This window comes from Erythranthe guttata, chromosome 13 (assembly GCF_056151865.1).
Source record: "Erythranthe guttata isolate IM_541 chromosome 13, IM_541, whole genome shotgun sequence".
NCBI lineage: Eukaryota > Viridiplantae > Streptophyta > Magnoliopsida > Lamiales > Phrymaceae > Erythranthe > Erythranthe guttata.
In genome coordinates, this window is record NC_142545.1 from 6,036,648 (window position 1) to 6,057,761 (window position 21,114).

Here is a 21,114-nt window from a genome sequence, read left to right on the forward strand (position 1 = left end):
TTTGGGAGCAGATATAAGCCCCCAGGGAGTCGATAACCCTTGGCGAACGAAATATTTTGGGGGCGATGTAAGCCCCCAGGGAGTCGATAACCCTTGGCGAGCAAAATATTTTGGGGGCGATGTAAGTCCCCAGGGAGTCGATAACCCTTGGCGAGCGAAATATTTTGGGGGCGATGTAAGCCCCCAGGGAGTCGATAACCCTTGGCGAGCGAAATATTTTGGGGGCGATGTAAGCCCCCAGGGAGTCGATAACCCTTGGCGAGCGAAATATTTTGGGGGCGATGTAAGCCCCTAGGGAGTCGATAACCCTTGGCGAGCGAAATATTTTGGGGGCAGATGTAATCCCCCAGGGAGTCGATGGCGGTGGTGCCATAGGTGGCTCCACATGTGGAGCAGGTGCTGGTATCACGTTGGGAGCATTTGCTCCCATCGTGGCGATATATTGGGTCTCGGTCTCTGTGGCAGCGCGAGTTGAAGCTTCTGCTATCATGCGTTGAAGCGCATCCTCGGTTATTTGAACCATTCGAGGAGCATGGAGTGGTGGATCGGCGAGTGGTGGGTCCCGATGGGGGATCACCTGAACCTCGCGAGGCGGATCCATGGGATGTGGAGGAGGTGGCAAGCCAGAGCCTCCACGAGGTGGGAGATCGTTAGCTGTGTTTTCTCTCCGAGCAGACGCCTCATGAGGATCTTGTTGGCTACGTGATCTGGTTTGCACCGTTCCCACAGACGGCGCCAAAATGATGATGCTAAAATATTTATCACCTGGGGTTGTGTAGAAAATGAACTGGGAGAGCAAAGCAGATCAGTAGCTTGACAACTTGATGATCCTGAGGTACCTGCGAAATGAACACACGTGAACTACGCCGGGGTTGATCCGGCGGAAACCCCTCCGACGCTCAAGTCAGACGTGCTGATCATAGAAATGGTCCAGAGAATACGTATTGTAGTATTGCTCAGTTAATAGGACGTACCTTAATAAAATGAGTAAAACCTCTATTTATATGTCGTTTATTGGGTTGGGTTTGCTTTGTTGGGCCCAAGCCTTACTTGAAGGTGTTTGGGCCTCGGTGATATTGGTCTTCGATATTGGGCTCGTAGCCCAGTAGGTAAAGAAATTGTAGGCCCATTGGTTTGGCCCAATTAGGCATATCAGCATGGTATAGTAATTTTTCGGTAGAAACATTTCAGTAATTATCGTTAAGATTTGGTACGACAACGGGTTGTTAGGGCAATATGGTAAAAAAAATACCACCCCTAAGTGTGATTGCTCGACAGCTAGCATCTGGACTAAAAGACATCCTGGGACAGAAGAAACCAATTATAGAATCAATATTTCTCAACCACACATTGACTTTTGATCTTGTTTATGCTGCTAAGTTTCAATGCGTTGAATACTTAACAAGTAAGCATTCTTATTGTCAAAATGTTCACGAATTCTATATTTTATTACCATTATCCCTATAATTTATTATATGTCACTGACGTGACAAAATGCTGTTTTTATATCTTTTGTAAGATCTCACAATTTTAAATTTTTATTTATGTTGAATATTTTTTGGGTAAATGGCTAGGCATATGACAACATTACTTTATTAAAATAATGGATATTTAACTTTTTTTCTTACAAATAAATTCCCTTATTCAAATTTATTTGTAAATAAGGATTTTTATTTATATATACCTAAATTACCCCAAACTCCTCGAAAGTCTAATTCAACTTCAATTTCATGATTTATACCCCAATTTCATCCAATTTCACCAATTAACCAATTTTGACCCCAAATTTGACCGACACTGCCGGAGGCCGCCGGTCTCCAGCGTTAACCTTTTTTTTTTTTTGAAAACTTTTTTTTTTTCTGAATTTTTTTTTCCGGCCGGTCTCCGTCATTGTTTTTTATTTTGGAAAACTTTGTTTTTCTTATAAAAAAATATTTTAATTCATATTACTGTCTTTAACTGTCTCCGACAGTAGTATTATTGTCATAGACAATAATTTAACTGTCTGAGACAGTAATTTTACCGTATTAATTCATTTTATCGTCTTGGCCAACAATTTTGCTGTCTTCGGCAGTAATATTACTGACTTCGACCGTAATATTACTGTTTGAGACAGTAATATTAGTAATATTGCTGTTAGGGAAAGTAATATTCGTAATATTACTGATCGGGACAGCAATATTACTGTTTGGGTGGGATAGTAATATTATTAATATTACTGTTTTGACATTCAAAATTATTGTCTAACACAGTAATTTAGAGAGAAAAAAAAAGGTTTTCAAAAAAAAAAAAAAAATCAACGCCGGAATCTGGGTAGAAAAAATAATTATTTTACAAAAAAATTGTTTTCAAAAAATTGTGAAAATGAGGGTTAATGTGATATATTTGTTCAAATACGGGGTTAATGTACAATATTGATGAAGTTAGAATATAATGGACGGAATTGATAAAAATTATATTATGAGGGGTATTTTAAACAAAAAACATGCATATGAATTTATTTGTGAGACTATTTTTTATCTGGATCTATGTGCATAACTATTTGCACTTTTTTTAACTTGGGAGTGGGGACGGTTGTTCATATGTATATATTCAAAAAATACATATTTTATGTGAGTTAATTGCATACGAAAAGTTTAATTGTCCAAAAAACCCATATGTTAAAAAAAAATAGCATTTACCCCCATCTCATGCGTTTTATTTAGCACATCACCGGCTATTTGAAAAAGATTTGTTGACTACACTGAAATGACTTTATTATCCTTACTAAGATATATAACATATACTGCTAATAAAAAATATTCATCTAAATTGTGAAGCAAACCCACTAAAAAAATATATATTACATCACCCTTAATTTTAATAATTATTAAAAATAAAAAAATTATACAACGTATTAAAGAAAAATATATATAAAAAAGAACTAAACATTTATTTAAACAAAACATAATCCAAAAAAATTTACTAAATAAAAAAAAAATAAAAAGAAGTCATCATCTTCGCCACCCAAACACCCGTCCACATACCCACCCACAGGCCCCACCAACCTCCTACTCCTCCTCCACATCTGCTCGTACAAGACGGCGGCGCTTCAGCGGCGGCGGTGCCACCACCTCGAACATTAATGGCCGACGAGAAGAAAGCAATCCGACAATCCGAATTCTTGAAACCCAAAGCCCTGATGCGATTCTTGTCGAGAATGGATTTTGGTTGGTTTGGAGAAGAGGGCTTTTTGAAAATATTAAGGACTAAATTCGAAGATGGCTCTTTTTTGGGGTGAATATGTAATTTTTTAATAAATTAATTTAAAGGGCATTTGGGTCTTTTCATATCAAAAAACACACTCTCAGTCGCATATCGGCGAGTGCAGTGCACGATCAACTCGCATGGATTTCATTGGGTTTGACTTCTCATCAAAGGGGGTAAATGCTAATTGTTTTAACATAGGGACTTTTTCAGCAACTAGACGCATCACAAGGGTACAACTTGCTAAAAACTCTATTTTATGCACATTAGTAAAGTAACTCCAAATATTTTTCAGTTATTTCAGGTAACGGTATTCAGTTATTTGGTCTCAAAAAAAAAAATGGTTCAGTTATTTAACCTTTGGCGGCGGATATATGCAAACCCATTTTTTTATTAGTTCAAATCCATATAAAGGGGTTTATTAGTTCAAACCCGTAAATTAATCTAATCTTATTACATCAAGACCAAAGAGGACGAATATACTTTTATCCACAAATAATACTCAAATACAAACAAACCATATATTTAATTTGTTCAAGACCAAAAAATCAAAAATTGAAAAAAAAAAAAAAGAAAAAAAGATAAAAGATGAAACTCACGATTGCCGCACGCCTGACCGCCGCAATGTCGCCGACCAGCGAGGCTTCCACCGCGTCGGCGACGACCAGCGAACCCACCCACCGCACCACCACCACAAACATGTAAGTCAATTTTACTAAACTTTTGTTTGTAAATTTTAAAACATTAATCGAGCATCGATTCTACATAAATATGCGTGGATAAATATTAATTTATGCTTATTTCTTGTTGGGTTGCAATGCTTTAGTCGATTTTGGAAAAAAAATTGAGATTGAAAATGGTTTTTTTGTGTGTTTTCGCAGGTTTCCCAAATCGATTTACCCAGACCGATTTTGTACACGAAAATCGGCGTCATAATGCCGATTTTTGTTAACCACATCGACGACATAACGTCAACTTTACAAGTTAAAATCGGCGTTGTAATGCCGATTTTATTTTTTTAATATTTTGTGTTTTTTATAAGGATTTTGAATTTCATTAAAGGTAATGAATATTTTTTTATGTTGTTGAAGGTTTTGAACTAATAAAAGAAAAAGGCTTACATATATTGACGGCCTTAACCTTTTTACTATAGGTTGACATTGTAGACAATTCTCAAGCAATAGAAAAACACAATTAAGGGTCGAAAACGAAATATATACTACTCGATTGACTTTTTGGCCAATAGAAATTTCCAGGAAAGAAAGACCAGTCAAAACACTCAATAGTAATAGTAGTCGATCCCTTAATTTGTATATATTGATGATGATGATCACCAAGCCACATATAAAAATCTAGTTTGTTTCTCACACTAAAAAAAAAAAACAAATGGAGTTATTACAGAGCTTTTTTGCACTTTGTTGCACTGTCGTAGTGTTAATATACGGCTGGAAAATAATGAATTTTGTATGGTTTCGGCCGAAGAAGATGGAGAAAATCTTGAGACAACAGGGTTTCGGTGGAAAATCGTACAGATTCTTGATTGGGGATTTGAATGAAATGAAAAACATGGGCGAGGATGCTTTGTCCAAACCAATCGATTTCTCCGATGATATTGTACCAAGGACCATTTCCTTTATTCATAAAACTGTCACTAATCATGGTAAGTATGTACCTATGTTCTTTTTCTTTCTTACATCATCATTTACTATTTATTTATTTTTAATTTTGTTTTAAATTTTATTTTTGGTGTCCACAGTAATTTTATTAACACCAAATAGCAGATCGATCAGGCCAAATTCTTACGATTCGTTGGTTTGATTTGTGTAAGAAATGAGTAAATAACTTGTAAGGAGGATTAGTGGTAAATTAAAGTAGAAAACATTGACAAATTATAATTTTGAAGGAACAAAATACTCTTTATTGTGGCCAGTTCAACCAAAAGTTTACGCTATTAGTGAAATGCGTCATTTAATATTAATGTCTCCAACATTTCATTATGCGTATATTAGTTTTCTAATATTAATAGTTGATGTTGAACTATTGCAGGTGAGAATAGTTTCATATGGCTTGGCCCTTATCCTGCAGTAATTATCTCTGATCCTGAGAATGTGAGAGAGGTTTTGTCGAAATCTTATGTTTTTCAAAAGCCGTATAATCCATTAGGAAAACTTGTGGCACAAGGATTGGCGAGCTACGAGACTGATAAATGGGCTAAGCATAGAAGACTTATCAATCCTGCTTTTCACCTAGACAAAGTTAAGGTAACTCTTTTACATATATAAAAAAAGTTGAACATCAGTATGATGATTTAGCGTTAATGTGACAGTTTTTTTTTTTTTTTTGCAACACATGATATAGCATATGCTTCCATCATTCCATAAAAGCTGTGCCGAAATGTTGAGCAAATGGGAAAAGATTGTGCCGAGTGAAGGATGTTTCGAGTTGGACGTGTGGCCGTATCTTCAGACAATGACAAGCGATGCAATTTCGCTAACAGCATTCGGCAGCAGCTACGAACAAGGGATAAAGATATTCGAACTTCAAAAAGAACAAGCCGCACTTCTCACAAAGGCAATTCTCTCTGCTTTCATCCCTGGATGGAGGTAATAAATTAAATAAAACAAATTATTAGTTTGTTTTCATATACAAGCACAAGCATTCCGATAACGTCTTATATTTTAATTATTTTGTATATGTTTGTGTGGGTGTGAAGATTTTTGCCTACAAAAACAAATAGAAGAATGAAACACATAATTACGGAAGTGGAGTCACTATTGCTAGTGATAATCGACAAAAGAACAAAGGCAATTGAAGCAGGGGAAGCTACTTCAAACGATTTATTGGATATATTATTAGAATCGAACTCGAAAGAAATAAAACAAAACGGGCATAAGTTTGGAATGAGCTTGCAAGACGTTATTGAAGAGTGCAAGCTGTTCTATCTTGCTGGCCAGGAGACAACCTCGTCGTTGCTCGTCTGGACTATGATTTTATTGAGTAAGCATTTGGATTGGCAGGCTCGTGCAAGAGAGGAGGTTCTTCGTGTTTTCCGAAGTGGGACTCCCGATTTTAATGACTTAAATCGCCTCAAAATTGTAAGACCTCTATTGATTGGCTAGATAATCCACGATAAATTATTTGGTATTTGATTAATCGTCGTTTTTTAGCTTTGCACAAAGATTAAGAATTTCATTAAACGTGTCTTGATTTTAGGAAAATGTATGTTTTTAGACTAAAACGACCTTGTCTTATAATTAATAAGAGAGAAAGAAATTAGTTAATAAAAAGAGTGTTGGAAAGAGTTAATAAGGGTATAAAGTAGAAATTAAGTAATTAATGAAGTATTGGAAATGTATATTGACAGATAATACGGAACAAAAAAAATTCTCTAAAGTGACGGATATCATGGAACAGATGGAGTATTTATATTTGTTACACTTGGCAACCAAACAAGGCCTAAAAGTAAGCCTATGGCTTTGTTGAATGGATGATATAACGATGTGATAACTATATTGCAGGTAAGCATGATTTTTCAGGAGGTTTTAAGATTATATCCACCAGGATTGTTGATTAGTCGAGCGGTTCACAAGGAAACTGCACTAGGAAACATAGTGCTACCTGCGGGAGTGCAACTACTACTTCCGGTTATACTATTACACCATGACTGCAAAATATGGGGGGAAGATGCAAAAGATTTCAATCCGGAGAGATTTAGTGAAGGGGTTTCGGAGGCGACAGGTGGCAGCCTCTCGTACTTCCCGTTTGGGTGGGGACCACGGATATGCATTGGGCAGAACTTTGCTATGTTGGAAGCTAAAATGGCATTGGCTATGATTTTGCAGCACTATTCTTTTGAGCTTTCACCATCTTATTCGCATGCTCCTCGTACTGTGCTAACTCTTCAACCTCAACACGGCGCTCACTTGATTCTTCGCAAATTACCTGTGTAGGGTAAGGTTGGTCTATCTTGTTTATGTTTTGTAACTGGTTTTTTATTTTTATTTTTTTTTTATTTTTTTTTTTTTATGATGTTTATGTTTGTAACTCATATACGAGATGTAAAAAAATAATATATATCATGAGTTTTTGTATTGCAAATGAATTCAAATTAATAATAGTATGATTTTCTTGTTCGATAATATGCTATTAAAGGAGAAGTCGATGAAGAGCCCATCACCACCTATGCTATTGTTAAGTGTATATTTTTACACTTTATCGTATCTTTTTATTTGAGCTTTTGGTGTGTTTTAACGATAATTGGTGCTTAAAAAGTTGATTTATTGTATTTTAGGTACAAATTGAAGAATTGGAAAAGTATGGGGTCAAAACTACAATTTTGGCGAAAATATGGGTCAAAAGTGAAAATATCAAAATTCTGAAGATTTAAAGCTGAGACCCCGTCCCAGTTTTAGTGCAAATTGTGAGACCCCCGTCCGAGACTCCGAAATTGCGCAGTAAAGGAATTTTAATTGCACAAGGAAATTGCCTTCTTCCCAAAATTCTTCACCCTATATAAGACCAAGCCAAGCACACAATTGCGGATCTATCTTTTTACGCAAATTCAAGAGCAAGGAAGATCAACGAAGATTCAAGCATAGTTTTTCTTATTTAATTTATTTATTTTATTTTCTTTATCATAAGAACTACGAGTAGCTAAATTTCTTATTTCTAGGATTTTATTTGGAACCCTATGTGGGATTTATGAACCCTTTTCTATTATGCAAGTTTTAATTCCGGATTATTTCTTCTACTTGTTTTATTAAGTTCATGAAATTGGCCACTTTATGCGCTTTTATGTTATTGTTAATCGCATGAATCGGAAGATCGGGTTAATAATTAGAACTGTGGTAGAAGAGCCTTTGTGGTATTAACATAGGAATATAATTAATCTCTTAGGTAGCCATTATTGAGATTTGTGCTTAATGCTGTGTTCTAAAATTAATTGCATAGGAATATAGTAATTGAATCTAGAATATTAGAATTGTAATACACGCGGAAGCGGGTTATGATTATTTTAGCATCTCAGGTTAATAATCCGGGTTAATTGCTTGCATAATTGAAGGAATTGGGGGAATAATAATCACATAGGGGGAAGAATAAAATCCTAGGCTTGTTTACTCTGATAAATCTTCGTGTTTTAATTGCTTTCTTGTTTTTGTCTTTTTAATTGCTTTAGTTTAATTTCGCTTATTAATCATCTTTCGACTGTGTAGGGTGGGCTTGATAATAATTGGTAGAATTTAGCGTCTAGGATTAGATAATTAAATATTCCCTGTGGGTTCGATATCCGGACTTAATTGTCCACTATATTACTTGTACGATACGTGCACTTGCGTGTAGGTTTTCGACCAACATCTATAAGAATTGGTTTAATCATATTATGACAAACGAACGAAGCCTGATGCTATATAATAAGAGCATACTATTTAAAAACACATATTTAAAAAAAAAAACGGCTATAATAAGAGCATACCATTTAACTAACGAAGAAAAATCCAGTCTTGACCTAAACATCACTGACCAAGATATCATTTAATGCTCTTTATCACATTGGAGCGGAAAAGGCTTCACGACCAGATGTTTTGGACATACATTTTTATCAAATTTATTGGTCGATTTTAAAAAGTTCCGTTATCCGTCTTGTTAAAAAATTCTTTCATAATGGAAAACTCCCAAATTCTATAAACAGAACCAATATCATTCTCATCCCTGAAGTTGAGAATCCTTATCTCATCGGTCATTTCAAGCCAATTAATTTATGTAATGTCATATATATAAGAGTACTATTTCCAATATTTCTTGGATAAAATCATTGCTCATTTCTAAAATGAAGTTGTTCCTAAAATATTCACTGGTAATAATATCTAATTGGCTCATGAAATGCTTCATTTTATGAAAAATAGAAAATGTAAAGAATCCAGTTTGGCCTTGAAAATTGACACAAAAAAGACACATGATAAGCTTGAATAGAACTTTATAAGATTTGCTTTGCAAAATATCAATTCTCGGATTTCTTGATTGATTTGATTATGGAGTGTGTTCAATCTGTTTCATTTTCTTTATCTATTAATAGGAACCAACCATCCTAATAGAAACCTAAAGGTGATCATTTGTCTCCTTATTCATATCCTTTGCCTCAAAGTGTGAGTTTTTCAATTTGTTAATATAAGTACTTGGGAAGTGTTGATGCATTAAGCCTTAGTATGGGAGGACCTAAAATTCGTATATTGTGTTTTGCTAATGATTGTTTTATTTTTATTAAGTCTAAGCCAGAAGTCTATTAACTTTACAAAAAGCCTCTTGAATACTTTTGTTTATGAAGCTGGCAAAAATCCAAATTTTTCTTCTAAAAATAAGTTGCCACTGGAATGGGAAAATCAATTTGTCTACAACTCGATATCGAAAAAGGTAAAGTGGGGAATTTTTTTTTTTTTGGGATTACCCCTCAACATAGCTGTAATTACTAAAGACACCTTTTTTGAAATATATATATAATATAAAAAGAGGATCTATGCCCTCAATGATTGACATGTGGCAAATGATGATGTCATTTATCAAAACTGCTTAGTTGGAGTTCAATTGATGAGGTGGATTCTTTAATTGATGAGTTGTCAATTTTATTTTGGTATGCATTTAAGTTATTTCCTATTTAACATTTATACACTCATTTAAACAATTACCACGTGTATATATATTATTTCCAAAGTTAATATTTTATAAATTCGAAATAAAAAATCTTATTTACATTTCCAGTATTTCAAAATATATTTATTGAAAAAAATCATGATACTCAATTTTTTTATAAACATTCAAACAATTTTCAAAAAAAAAACATTTTTTTTAATATTCAAATATTAAAATAGAGGAATACATTTTTTTTTTATGAATTTTCAATATTTCGGAATATTTGAATACCCATTCACTAAAAAAATTATTAGCGAATTTTTTTTATTTTATATTGTAGTATTGTTTTGTGACACCCATTTTCTAATTACACTTACTTAGTAATTTAGAATATGCTAGCGGAAGACTTATAGAAAATAATGAGTGTGGAATGCTCGTTTTTTTAAATCACCTTCTACCAATAGAAATTTACGCATAACTTTTTTCTTTTAAAATCAGAGGAAGAGTGTCCACATAATACTATATCATATACACTTCACCAAATATCACAAAAGAAACATGCATGGCAAGATTATTGAAATTATCAAGAGTAAAGATTAGGAATTTCGGACAGATTTGGTAGATCAACTTAGAAAATTAATATCTCTTGAACCCTTCATGAAAATACTTTGAAAATTTAACCACATACTCGAATATGGGTCGAAATTACTCAGTTAAAACAGTTTTAAAATATCATTAGCCATTTGAGAGCAATAATTAAACATATGCAACTGTACAGTTTAAAAATTCAGAACAGGAGAGGGAGCTTTGAAAATTATTTATAAATTCCCTACTGTTCTAAAAACTACCAAATTTTATACGAAAGTAGATAAGTGAGTTAGGAACATATTACAAGTTAAATGGATTCATTTGAGTAAGAAAAACTTCATATATTGATGCATGTCCTAAAATGACTCAGCATGTGCACATTTACGGAAATTAATTTATAATAAATACCTGACTTGTCCAAATGATGCAAAAGACCTACCAAAATAACCCTAACAGAAAGACCTATGACTTTGTAAAATTACATGCAATTCTAAACATAAAGTATATTTAATACGGATTATCGAACAACAGGGCAGAACACAACATATATAGAAATTTTTGCAAAAAGAGGAAATCAAAATCCTAGTTATTATTAGATGCAATGTTCTTACTAACAATATCCCCCGAGGGGTGGAAGAGTACGATAATAGATATCTAAGACGGTATCAAAAGTCTTTAAAATTAAACTATATAAGTAAAACAATATAGCTAAATTAAGAGCACACAAGATCCACACGCCATCCATATGAACACATCCCTCGATCCTCGAACTCGACTCCAACTTTACGACTCGTGCTCGGGATTGAAAGTACCTACAAGCATTTCAACACCTATATGAGTCTTTTGGACTCAATGAGAATTCCGAAAAATATCGAATACACATAGGCAAACAAGCATATATTTATGATATGTATATATGTATATATCCCATCTCGAATCACACATATACACAATAAAAACATTTCGATTTTACCTCAATCGTCATTTCATTGAGGAACTTTACCAATTTATCTTTACCTTCTCGGATAACCTCTTAGACCTTCTCATTTTACCTCTTAGACCTTCCTTTCATCATTTCATAAGGAATAAGAGTAAATCCCTTACAAGGGAGTCGTCATTATTTTACACACACATTCATTCAAGTGCTCATACAATGTGTGAGAAAAACATTTTAGTTCGGATATCCTTTGCAAAAATCAAGTAAAACCATAGACAATAAGCCTTCATTTATTTGGAACCCGTTTCATAAGTGGAATCAAACCACACACTCTTCATCTCATTTTTGGGGTACCGGTCCCTCATACCCCATGCTTATTCGATCTATGTTTTACAAGACATTCCAATTTTAAAAACGTGCAAGTGAGGTTAGTACATACTTTCATTCAATTCAAGCAACTTGATTAATTGTGTGAGAAAATATTTTCGTTCGGATATCCTTTGAAAAATCAAGTAAAACCATAGACAATAAGCCTTCATTTATTTGGAACCCGTTTCATAAGTGGAATCAAACCACACACTCTTCATCTCATTTTTGGGGTACCGGTCCCTCATACCCCGTGCTTATTCGATCTATGTTTTACAAGATTTTCCAACTTTAAAAACGTGCTCGTGAGGTTAGTATATATTCTTCATTTCACATATTCAAAGTTAGCTTTCACATAAGCACACATATTTCCACATATTTCACAAAGGCACATAGTTTTGTCACAAAATCACAAAAACAAGTAAGACACACAACAACTCAAACAAAGAACATAGATCACATATTTACACATATAGCAAAACAACTAAAAGCATTAAATTATTTATAATTACTATCACCAAGTTTCATTAATTAAATTTCAAGCCCTCTTTCTCAAGAGACTTGAAGTTTTCTTTCAAGTAGCACCAAATTTTCATTTATTTCATTTTCTTTCCAAAATATTCGAACCATCAACAATTCAATCACCCAAAATTCCATTTTTTTATTAATCTTGTTCTCGGTTTTTATCTTCGTATATTATCTTATTACTCATAGATCATAAACCATGGATCGTAAGCTTCCTCGACCCGAAGGGAGTACACTTACAACCTCGTAGGTTGATATATATATACACATAGAAACATATACTTATATATATAACACATATAGATTATAAATAAACCATGGATCAAGTACTTTCTTCGACCACGCAGGTTTACGAAAACCATGGATCGAAGTTTCCTTAAGATCACGCAGGTCTAGTATATATACATAAATAAAATTACAATATTATTCTTAGTTCTTCAAGATTATATCATTTAAAGCTTAGATTCTTACATGCATGGATGATCAAAGCACAAATTAAACACAAAGTTTTATTTTCTTCCTCCTTTAGTTTTCGGTCATCATAACAACATTAACAAGAAATTAAAGGGAAGGAAAATACTATTGGTGTTGAAGCACTTGTAGCAAGAATTCGAAAATTCTCACCTTAATCTTCTTAGAAAATTGGAAGGGTGTTCTTTCCTTTCTACAAGGAGAAGAAGAAGAAATTTTAGAAAGAGGGGAAGAGAATCTTAGTTTCTTGAAATTTTCGAAAATGAAGAAAAGAAAGAAGAGGAAGAAGACTTACTCCTTTGGCCAAGAATTTTACTCTTGAAAGAGAGAATTTGGGGCTTTCCTACACTATAATTTCGAAAATTGGGAGAAGAGGAGAAAGAGATTTTGATTTTAGAATGTGTAGACAAAAATGAGAAATAGATGAAGGCTTGGGTTCTATTTATAGAGTTGTGAGGGACTTGTATGCTTAATGATTAAGGAGTGGTCTTTTTGCAATTTAGGAAAACTTAGGAATTATCTAGAGGGACTTCTTTGCAATTTCATTTAACTCTCCAAAAGAAATTCAAAAAGGAAAAATCTTAATGCACATGGGCTCACCTAGACAAGGGTTGTACTCAAGGAAAATATTTGGTCATGTGTTGTACCATGGTCAAAATTGAGGGATGAATAGGAGGAATTTTCTATTTTTATTTAAGAAAATATGTGATTTTAAAATTCTCCTAACAAATAAGTTCTAGCAAACAAAAGAGTATAATTAACCTCTAGATTAATAATTAACTAAGATGATCAATTTAAATTCGTCCAAAAATTATTTCGGACTAATGCATTCTATATGAATTTTCACCGGTTATCACATAAATAAAATCTTAAACAAATAAACGCACATAAGAGATAAAATCGCGTTAACTAAATAGATGCTAATTAATGAAAAATTAAATTATCGGAGACGCGGGGTGTTACATGTTTAATAAATATACAATATTTTTTGTTAATAATAATTTGAAATTGTGTATTTCTATTATATGTTAAAACAATTATATTGGATTAATTTATAAATTTTTTTTTAATAATACATTATCATATTAAGACGATGATCTATATATATCTATACATTATATAAAAAGAGGATCTATAGCCTCAATGATTTTTTTAGTGCATTTGAATAAATTTATGATTCTTATATCTTTTTTTTATAATATTTTATTTAATTTTGTAATGTTAATTTCTATATTAATTTTTTTCAAATATTTAAATATTATTGAAAAAATATCGTTAAGCGTATTATAAACGGCCGTGTGTAAAATATTGTAATTAAAATTATAAATCAAATATAACTAAAATTGATATAATATTAATTAATATATATTATGGAATATATAATTATTGTTAGTAGTAAATTATAATATTGTAAAGCCATATATTTTGAAAATTTCGGAAAATTCAAATATAATTTAAAATTTTCAATCCGGATTAAAGTCAAGGAACCGGATGTGCGTTGAATTTATAAATCATTTCCCTATATATTTGTATTATCTGAATCATGTATTTATATGGACATATATCAATCACGTATCTAATCGAACGTGCATTGATTTTGTAAATCATTTTCATATAAATTTATATCATATCAATAATATATTTATGGGGAAATTGGCTAGACACCCCTTATTCTGGACTTATATAGGTAGAGATCCTAGTTGCTAGATGAATATAGGCATAGGTCCTTTATCACAAAAAAATAATATAAATAAAATAAAACAATTAGTATATGGACATAAACACCCTCACTTAATAAGAAAACAAATATCATACATTCTCTCTCTCCAATCTTACGTATCTTTCTTCGTATATAATCTCCCATATTTCTCTTCCTCTCCATCTCGTGTCTCTGGCTTTTTTCTTCTGATTTTATTTTTCTTTTCGATCAACACTTTTCGATTTTTTTTTCCGATCAACTTCTTTCTTTCTCTATACCCTTTCTCGATTACATCTGTTCGATTTTTTTTTCTTTGGAATTCGAATTCTTTTGGATTATGTTGTAGGGAAGGAAAAAAAAAATTGAAGCTTCACATTATTAGATGATTTTTCGGTGAAAGAGTTAAAAGCGGACACAAACATAAATCGCTCATTGCTTGCACAAGGTGAGTTTTTTTTTCTCGTTTTGTATTTATCTGTAGTGAGTTTTAAATGTTTGTTTGTATTTCTAATTGATTTTGGTTCAATAAATAGCAAAAAACGAAAAAATGAAACTGCAAAATCAAATTGTTGTTACAAACTGCAAATTGCAATCGATAACAGTAGATTTTGTTGCAAACTGCAAATTGCAATTTTTGCATTGATAGAATATTTTTTTATAATTTTATTGTTATTTTTTGCATTTTTATGATATGTATGATAGCAAAAAACAAAATAATGAAACTGCAAAATCAAATTGTTGTTACAAACTGCAAATCGCAATCGATAACAGTAGATTTTGTTGCAAACTGCAAATTGCAATTTTGCATTGATAGAATATTTTTTATAATTTTATTGTTATTTTTATCATTTTTATGATATGTATGATATTTTTGTTATGTATTTTTATTTTTATTATTTGCATTTAGATATTGCATATCATATTTTCATTTTATTTTTTGTAATTAGATGATGCTGATTTTTTTTCTTGTTCGATTGATTGTTTGTATTTGGTGAATTCATAGGTAGTTTGTTGTTTTAAATTCAATAATGCAAGTTTTAATTATTAGTTTGCTATTTGCATTTTATAGAGACATAAGCGGGCGGTTGCGGCAGTGGCGCGACGTTCGTAGCGGTGGTGCATTTTTTACAACCTGAGTTGTTACCGAACAAAAAACAATTTCTAACCAGCAAACTGCAAACGACCTTGTAAATTGCAAACGCTCAGGCACCCAAACTTATGGAAGGCTTCAAAATTTGTGGAGATTTTGGTTTTGAAAAAACAGGGAAGAATCGATATCAAGAGAGTTGCAGTCCTAATTTTCGGATTTGTTGTATAATATAGGGAGAAAAATAGGGGATTTGATTTTGAAGATTTATTTTACCATATATTGATAGGGGTATTTTTGACAAATTACATATAATAAAATCTGCTGGAAATTAGAGTTTATTAGATGGATTTTAACACATATAATCTCTTAGAGGAGGACCTATAGCAAATTGCCCCTATATTTATATGAACATATATATCATTCATTCACATTTTTATCAATTAATTAAAAGTCATAAATATCCATAATATTGATAATCCGTATTGATTGATTGGATTATTATCATTAATTGCATATTGACTTATCAATGGAAAATATTGACTGCATAAATACATTTTATTTTCCTTCCTTTAATAATTGTGTGCAACTTAATGTATATTTTTTTTTGGTAATGAAAAACTTAGTATATGTGCGTATTAGTTTGTGTACATTGAATAATCATATTAAAGTGTGATAATATTAAAGTATATTATCTCGAATAAAAAAATAATATTAAAGTATGTTGAGTAATCATATTAAAGTGTGATAAATCCATTCCTTAATATATATGCGTATTTGTTTGTGTACATTAAAATATGCAAATTTTCTAAACCAATAAAATAAAAAAATGTGTTGATCCCTTTCTTCCAATTCCGGCAAGAAAATCAGAAGCAATTGATTTCATTCAATTACAAAGATATTATTTTCATATTTTAACCAAGAATTTGCTATAATTAATATACTTTCTTATATTATATTATTTTTACATTTTCTAAGTATTCTATCCACCTATAAAATACCCAACCCATCACATTCATGCTCTTCACCCATCTCCATTCAGAAAAGAAAAAAAAATCCTTCGATCATCCAAGTTCATAATTCTTTTTTTTTTAATATCATTTTTTAGTGTACATTTCTATAATTGTCTATTATCATTAGATTAAAATATATCTAATATTGTTTTATATATATTGTGTATTTCAATGCGCATATGTACAATTTTTTTGATTTATGTTGATTTATCGTATACACGAAATATTATTTAACTATTATTTTATTTTCTCACTTTTTGTATACCTGAATAATATGGGTAGCAGTAGCAGTAGCAGCAGTAGTAGTAGTAATACTAATAATTTTTATTATTAATATTAATATTAATATTAAAAACTAATAAGTAATATTAATATTACGGAATTAGATTTTGCACAGGATTCTTACTCTCCTTTTGGCATTAGTTACAAGCTAAGCATTATTACTTTCCTTTTGGCATTAGCTTTGAGCTAAGCGTTGTTCATCTTTTTATGGAGTTAGCTTGTGCTAAGCATTCTCACTTTCCTTTTGGCATTAGCTTCGAGCTAAGCATTATACATTTTCTTATGAAATTAGCTTTTCTTTATTATATATTTATATATTTATTTATTTTATAATTTTTCTAATATTTTAGTTGGAAGGGGGCAGCTCAAGGGATTCCTCCCTCCCCCCTCTCCCCACCCCTACCCACCCCAAACCCACATTCCCTTGACCCACTTCCAATGGAGGTGGTTTTACCACCCACCTCAATCCATACCCATCTCCATTGGAGATGGTCTTAGTAATACTAATATTGATACTATTAGTGATACTAATATGGATACTAATATTGATACTATTAGTATTAGTATCACTATTAGTATTATCAATATTAATATCAATTAGTATTAGTATTAGTATCAGTATCAATAATAGTATCAAATAGTATTAGCATTTGCATTTGCATTAGCATTAATATGAGTTTTAATATTAGGATTATGATTAATGTTAGGATTAAAATTATCATTATAATTAGAATTATGATTTGTATTAGTATTAGCATTAATATTAGTATTAATTATTAGTATTAGTATTAGTGTTAGTGTTAGTGTTAGTGTTAGTGTTAGTGTTTTGTGTTTGTATTAGTGTTAATGTTAGTATTAATGTTAGAATTAGTATTAATGTTGGTATTCGTATTAGTATTTATATTCGTATTCATATTAGTATTCGCATACGTATTAGTATTCGTATTCGTATTTGTATTCGTATTCATATTGGTATTGATATTGGTATTGGTATTGGTATTGGTATTGGTATTGGTATTGGTATTGGTATTGGTATTGGTATTGGTATTGGTATTGGTATCGGTATTGGTATTGATATTGATATTGGTATTGATATTGGTCTTGATATTGGTATTGGTATTGATATTCGTATTAGTATTAGTATTAGCATTGGTATTGGTATTGATATTGGTATTGATATTCGTATTGGTATTGGTATTGACATTGACATTGGTATTGGTATTGGTATTGGTATTGGTATTAATTTTGTTATTAGTATTAGTATTGATTTTTGTGTTAATATTAGTATTGGTATTAGTATTAATAGTAGTAGTAGTAGTAATATTAATTTTAGTATTAAAGGTGGCATGGACTATTATACGTCGTAATATGGGTAGTGAAGAGTAGAGGTGGCACGGACTATTATACGTCGCAATATGGAGAGTTAAGAGTAGATGTGGCATAAAGATATTCATCAAGTCGGAATAGACGACTAATATATTTCTTGCAATATTGTCTACTATGAAGATTTTCAGGGTATATAAATGTACATAAAAATTGTATATTGTGACACACATTTGTTGTTTGTATTTTTACATGTATATTTATTTTACCGTGTTAGTTTATTTTCACTTTATGCCAATTTTATTGTCTACTCCACTGATTTTTTTTTAAAACAAGGTGATTTAGCACATAATGTATTTATTTTGTACACTTTTAGGTGATTATGTTTCAGTAATGTGTACCACTGATTGCATTTGAACAATGTAAAATATGCATGTTACTCACAAAGAGTGTTAGAGCAACTCCAATGGAGGAACTAAATGGAGTATCAAACCAAAAAACTACAACTTTGATACTCTAAAATTAAAAAATCCTCCTCCAATAGAGGCATTAAAGTGAGAATTATTCTGATACTCAACCACCCCGAGGTGCAAAAATACTCCCTAGAAATGAGGTATCAAAAATATAACCACTATATTAACCTATCACTATTTGACATGTGGCACTTCAAATATAATTATTCATATATTTAAAATTTGATAATCTATTTGATACTTGTGGTTTGAGTGAATTTTTTTTCTAGAAGCATCAACATATTATATTGAGTATCAAATGAATGTTTAATGCTCCATTTTGATATCTTCCCATTGGAGTTGCTCTTATAGACGATGTCAATGCATGTGCTATAAAACACTACTTCGATAATGAAGTTTCTGTTAACGATACAAAATATTGGACGAGATAGTTGTACCGTTTGAGTTTGATAATGTATCTTATTTTTTTATATCACAATTTCTGTATTTTATATTTTTTTTTATCATTTTTTTATATCGGTAGTTAAATCAAATGGCATTGATTTTGTTTTTAAACTTTTTAGATTATATCATATTATTTATCAATTATTCAAAGTTTTCGTTCGATAATTTGATCTAAAACATATTTTTCATTTTTTATATTACCCCATAGATCGCATTAGCATTCTCTTTTCATACATAAAGGTGTTTGATTTACCTCGTTGGCATGTTTTTGTCATTAAAAAATTGTACTTAGAATGGATCCCCGTGCATCGCACGGGTGAGTTATGATAAGTGTTCGTTTTGCACAACTTTTACTTATCTAATCTTCGTGTTTTGGTCTTCATTCGTCCGAGTTTTCGGCTTTATTTGTTTATATTATGTTGTTTTTGTTTTATTTATATTTTAGGTAAAGATAAGCTATTTTTGCCGATTCGAGACGATTTTGGAAGCGAAGCCGAGAATCAAACCAAACACGTGCAAAAGTGCATTCTCGCGGATTGTGGCAGTGTTTGGTATTTCAATCATAACTTTTGCATACGACCTCCGATTGAGCTGATCCAAGTGGCCTTAGAAAGCTAACTTCAATATCTACAACTTTTGTGAAATGCACAATTGTCGAATTCGGACTGAAAAAGGGTAAAAAAGGTGTTTGAAGTTGATGCAGAGGCCAGATCGCGATCCAGAATCACCGGATCGCGATCTGGTGGCAAATTCCAGTAGCAGCGAAAAGTTGGGGCAGATCGCGATCCGCACTTCCTGGATCGCGATCTGGAAGGCGGTGCGCAGTTTTCGAGGTTGCCAGATCGCGATCCAAGAAACCCAGATCGCGATCTGGGCACATAAATCGAGACTAGATATTTTTCTTTGATATCTAACTATAAATAGAAGGTCTCCTTTTCATTTTTCGATCTCGATAAACTCTCGATTATCTCTCGACTTCGTCTTCGGTTTTCTCTTCGGTTCTCGCCAGTTCTTCGCGGGAAGCTTCGACGAGGGTTTCGACTCGGGTTTTTCATAAGCTTTTCTTTACGTTTAGTTTATAATTTCTCGTGTTCTTCATTTTGATGCTATGTTTGTAATGAACTGAGCATTTTCTTTTAGGGAAATGAAACCTTGTATATATTGATTTTGATTTCCAGATCTGTGATCTGTTTGTCGTTCTTTGATTCTGTTTATGTTTTCCTGTATTAAATGCTTTCGATTGTTTGGCCAACAGTTGAATTGATTCTAAATGGGAATGAACTCGAGAGAGGATTTCTCGTTTGATTTTAGGAAAGCATAGCTCGGGTTGTGGAAACGGAGACGTGATGCACCTCGGGTAGCCCTTAAGGACTTGACCTAAATGCTCTCTTAATATCAGGTTCTGAACGGAGACGTCGGACCTGTGGGTAGACTCTAACTACACTGGAGACGGGGGTTAGGGTACTTTAGTGTCTGGGTTAGCGAACATAGAACTGACAATAGATTTCGATTTGTAGATCTTTATCGATAGTACACTGGTGGATTTTACCCTAGAAGCCATCACACGTCGGAATTCCTCGATTATACTGGCGGACCGTTGTTTTTATTTTTGTTTCCTTTTTGATTCATTTCATCCCCCATTCTTTCCTTCGTCTAGATAAAGTTTAGGATAGTATAATTACGGTACTTCGTAAATTTAGGAACTTAATTCCCTGTGGATCGATATCTGGAATTCACTATTCTACAAAACGCGATACTGTACACTTGCGGTTTTTCATACGTAGGTTTTACGTGTATCAAGTTTTTGGCGCTGTTGCCGGGGAATTAGTTAATCTTGAATTTACTAATATCGTTACCAACTATCCTTACTTTACTTTAGACTTTTTTTTTTCTTTTGATTTTTTTTATTGTTTTGAACAGATTTCTATACATTGATGGCCTCGATTTTTGATCTCTCTCTTGGCGAGATTCAATCCAGAGTTGATTACATTCAACAAGAGTTGGAGGATATTGAAAGACATCGAAGGGTGAACCCA

General features: G+C 32.2%; 1 protein-coding gene and 1 long non-coding RNA gene across 2 annotated transcripts; one reads left to right on the top strand and one right to left on the bottom strand.

Annotated features, from left to right (window-relative positions):
* Nucleotides 1-4,428: 4,428 nt before the first annotated feature.
* On the top strand, nucleotides 4,429-7,344 carry LOC105964345 (cytochrome P450 CYP72A219). The gene is made up of 5 exons (XM_012988873.2): nucleotides 4,429-4,906; nucleotides 5,293-5,507; nucleotides 5,605-5,849; nucleotides 5,960-6,341; nucleotides 6,765-7,344. The coding sequence occupies exons 1-5, from the start codon at nucleotides 4,633-4,635 to the stop codon at nucleotides 7,194-7,196; spliced, it is 1,548 nt and encodes a 515-aa protein (XP_012844327.2). The 5' UTR covers nucleotides 4,429-4,632; the 3' UTR covers nucleotides 7,197-7,344.
* A 3,677-nt stretch (nucleotides 7,345-11,021) lies between these two features.
* LOC148765769 (uncharacterized) lies at nucleotides 11,022-13,619 on the bottom strand. Its single transcript, XR_016029364.1, has 3 exons — nucleotides 13,053-13,619; nucleotides 12,911-12,950; nucleotides 11,022-11,270 (listed from the first exon to the last, which is right to left on the bottom strand). It is a non-coding gene; the product is annotated as an uncharacterized LOC148765769 (long non-coding RNA).
* Between the last annotated feature and the right edge of the window lie 7,495 nt (nucleotides 13,620-21,114).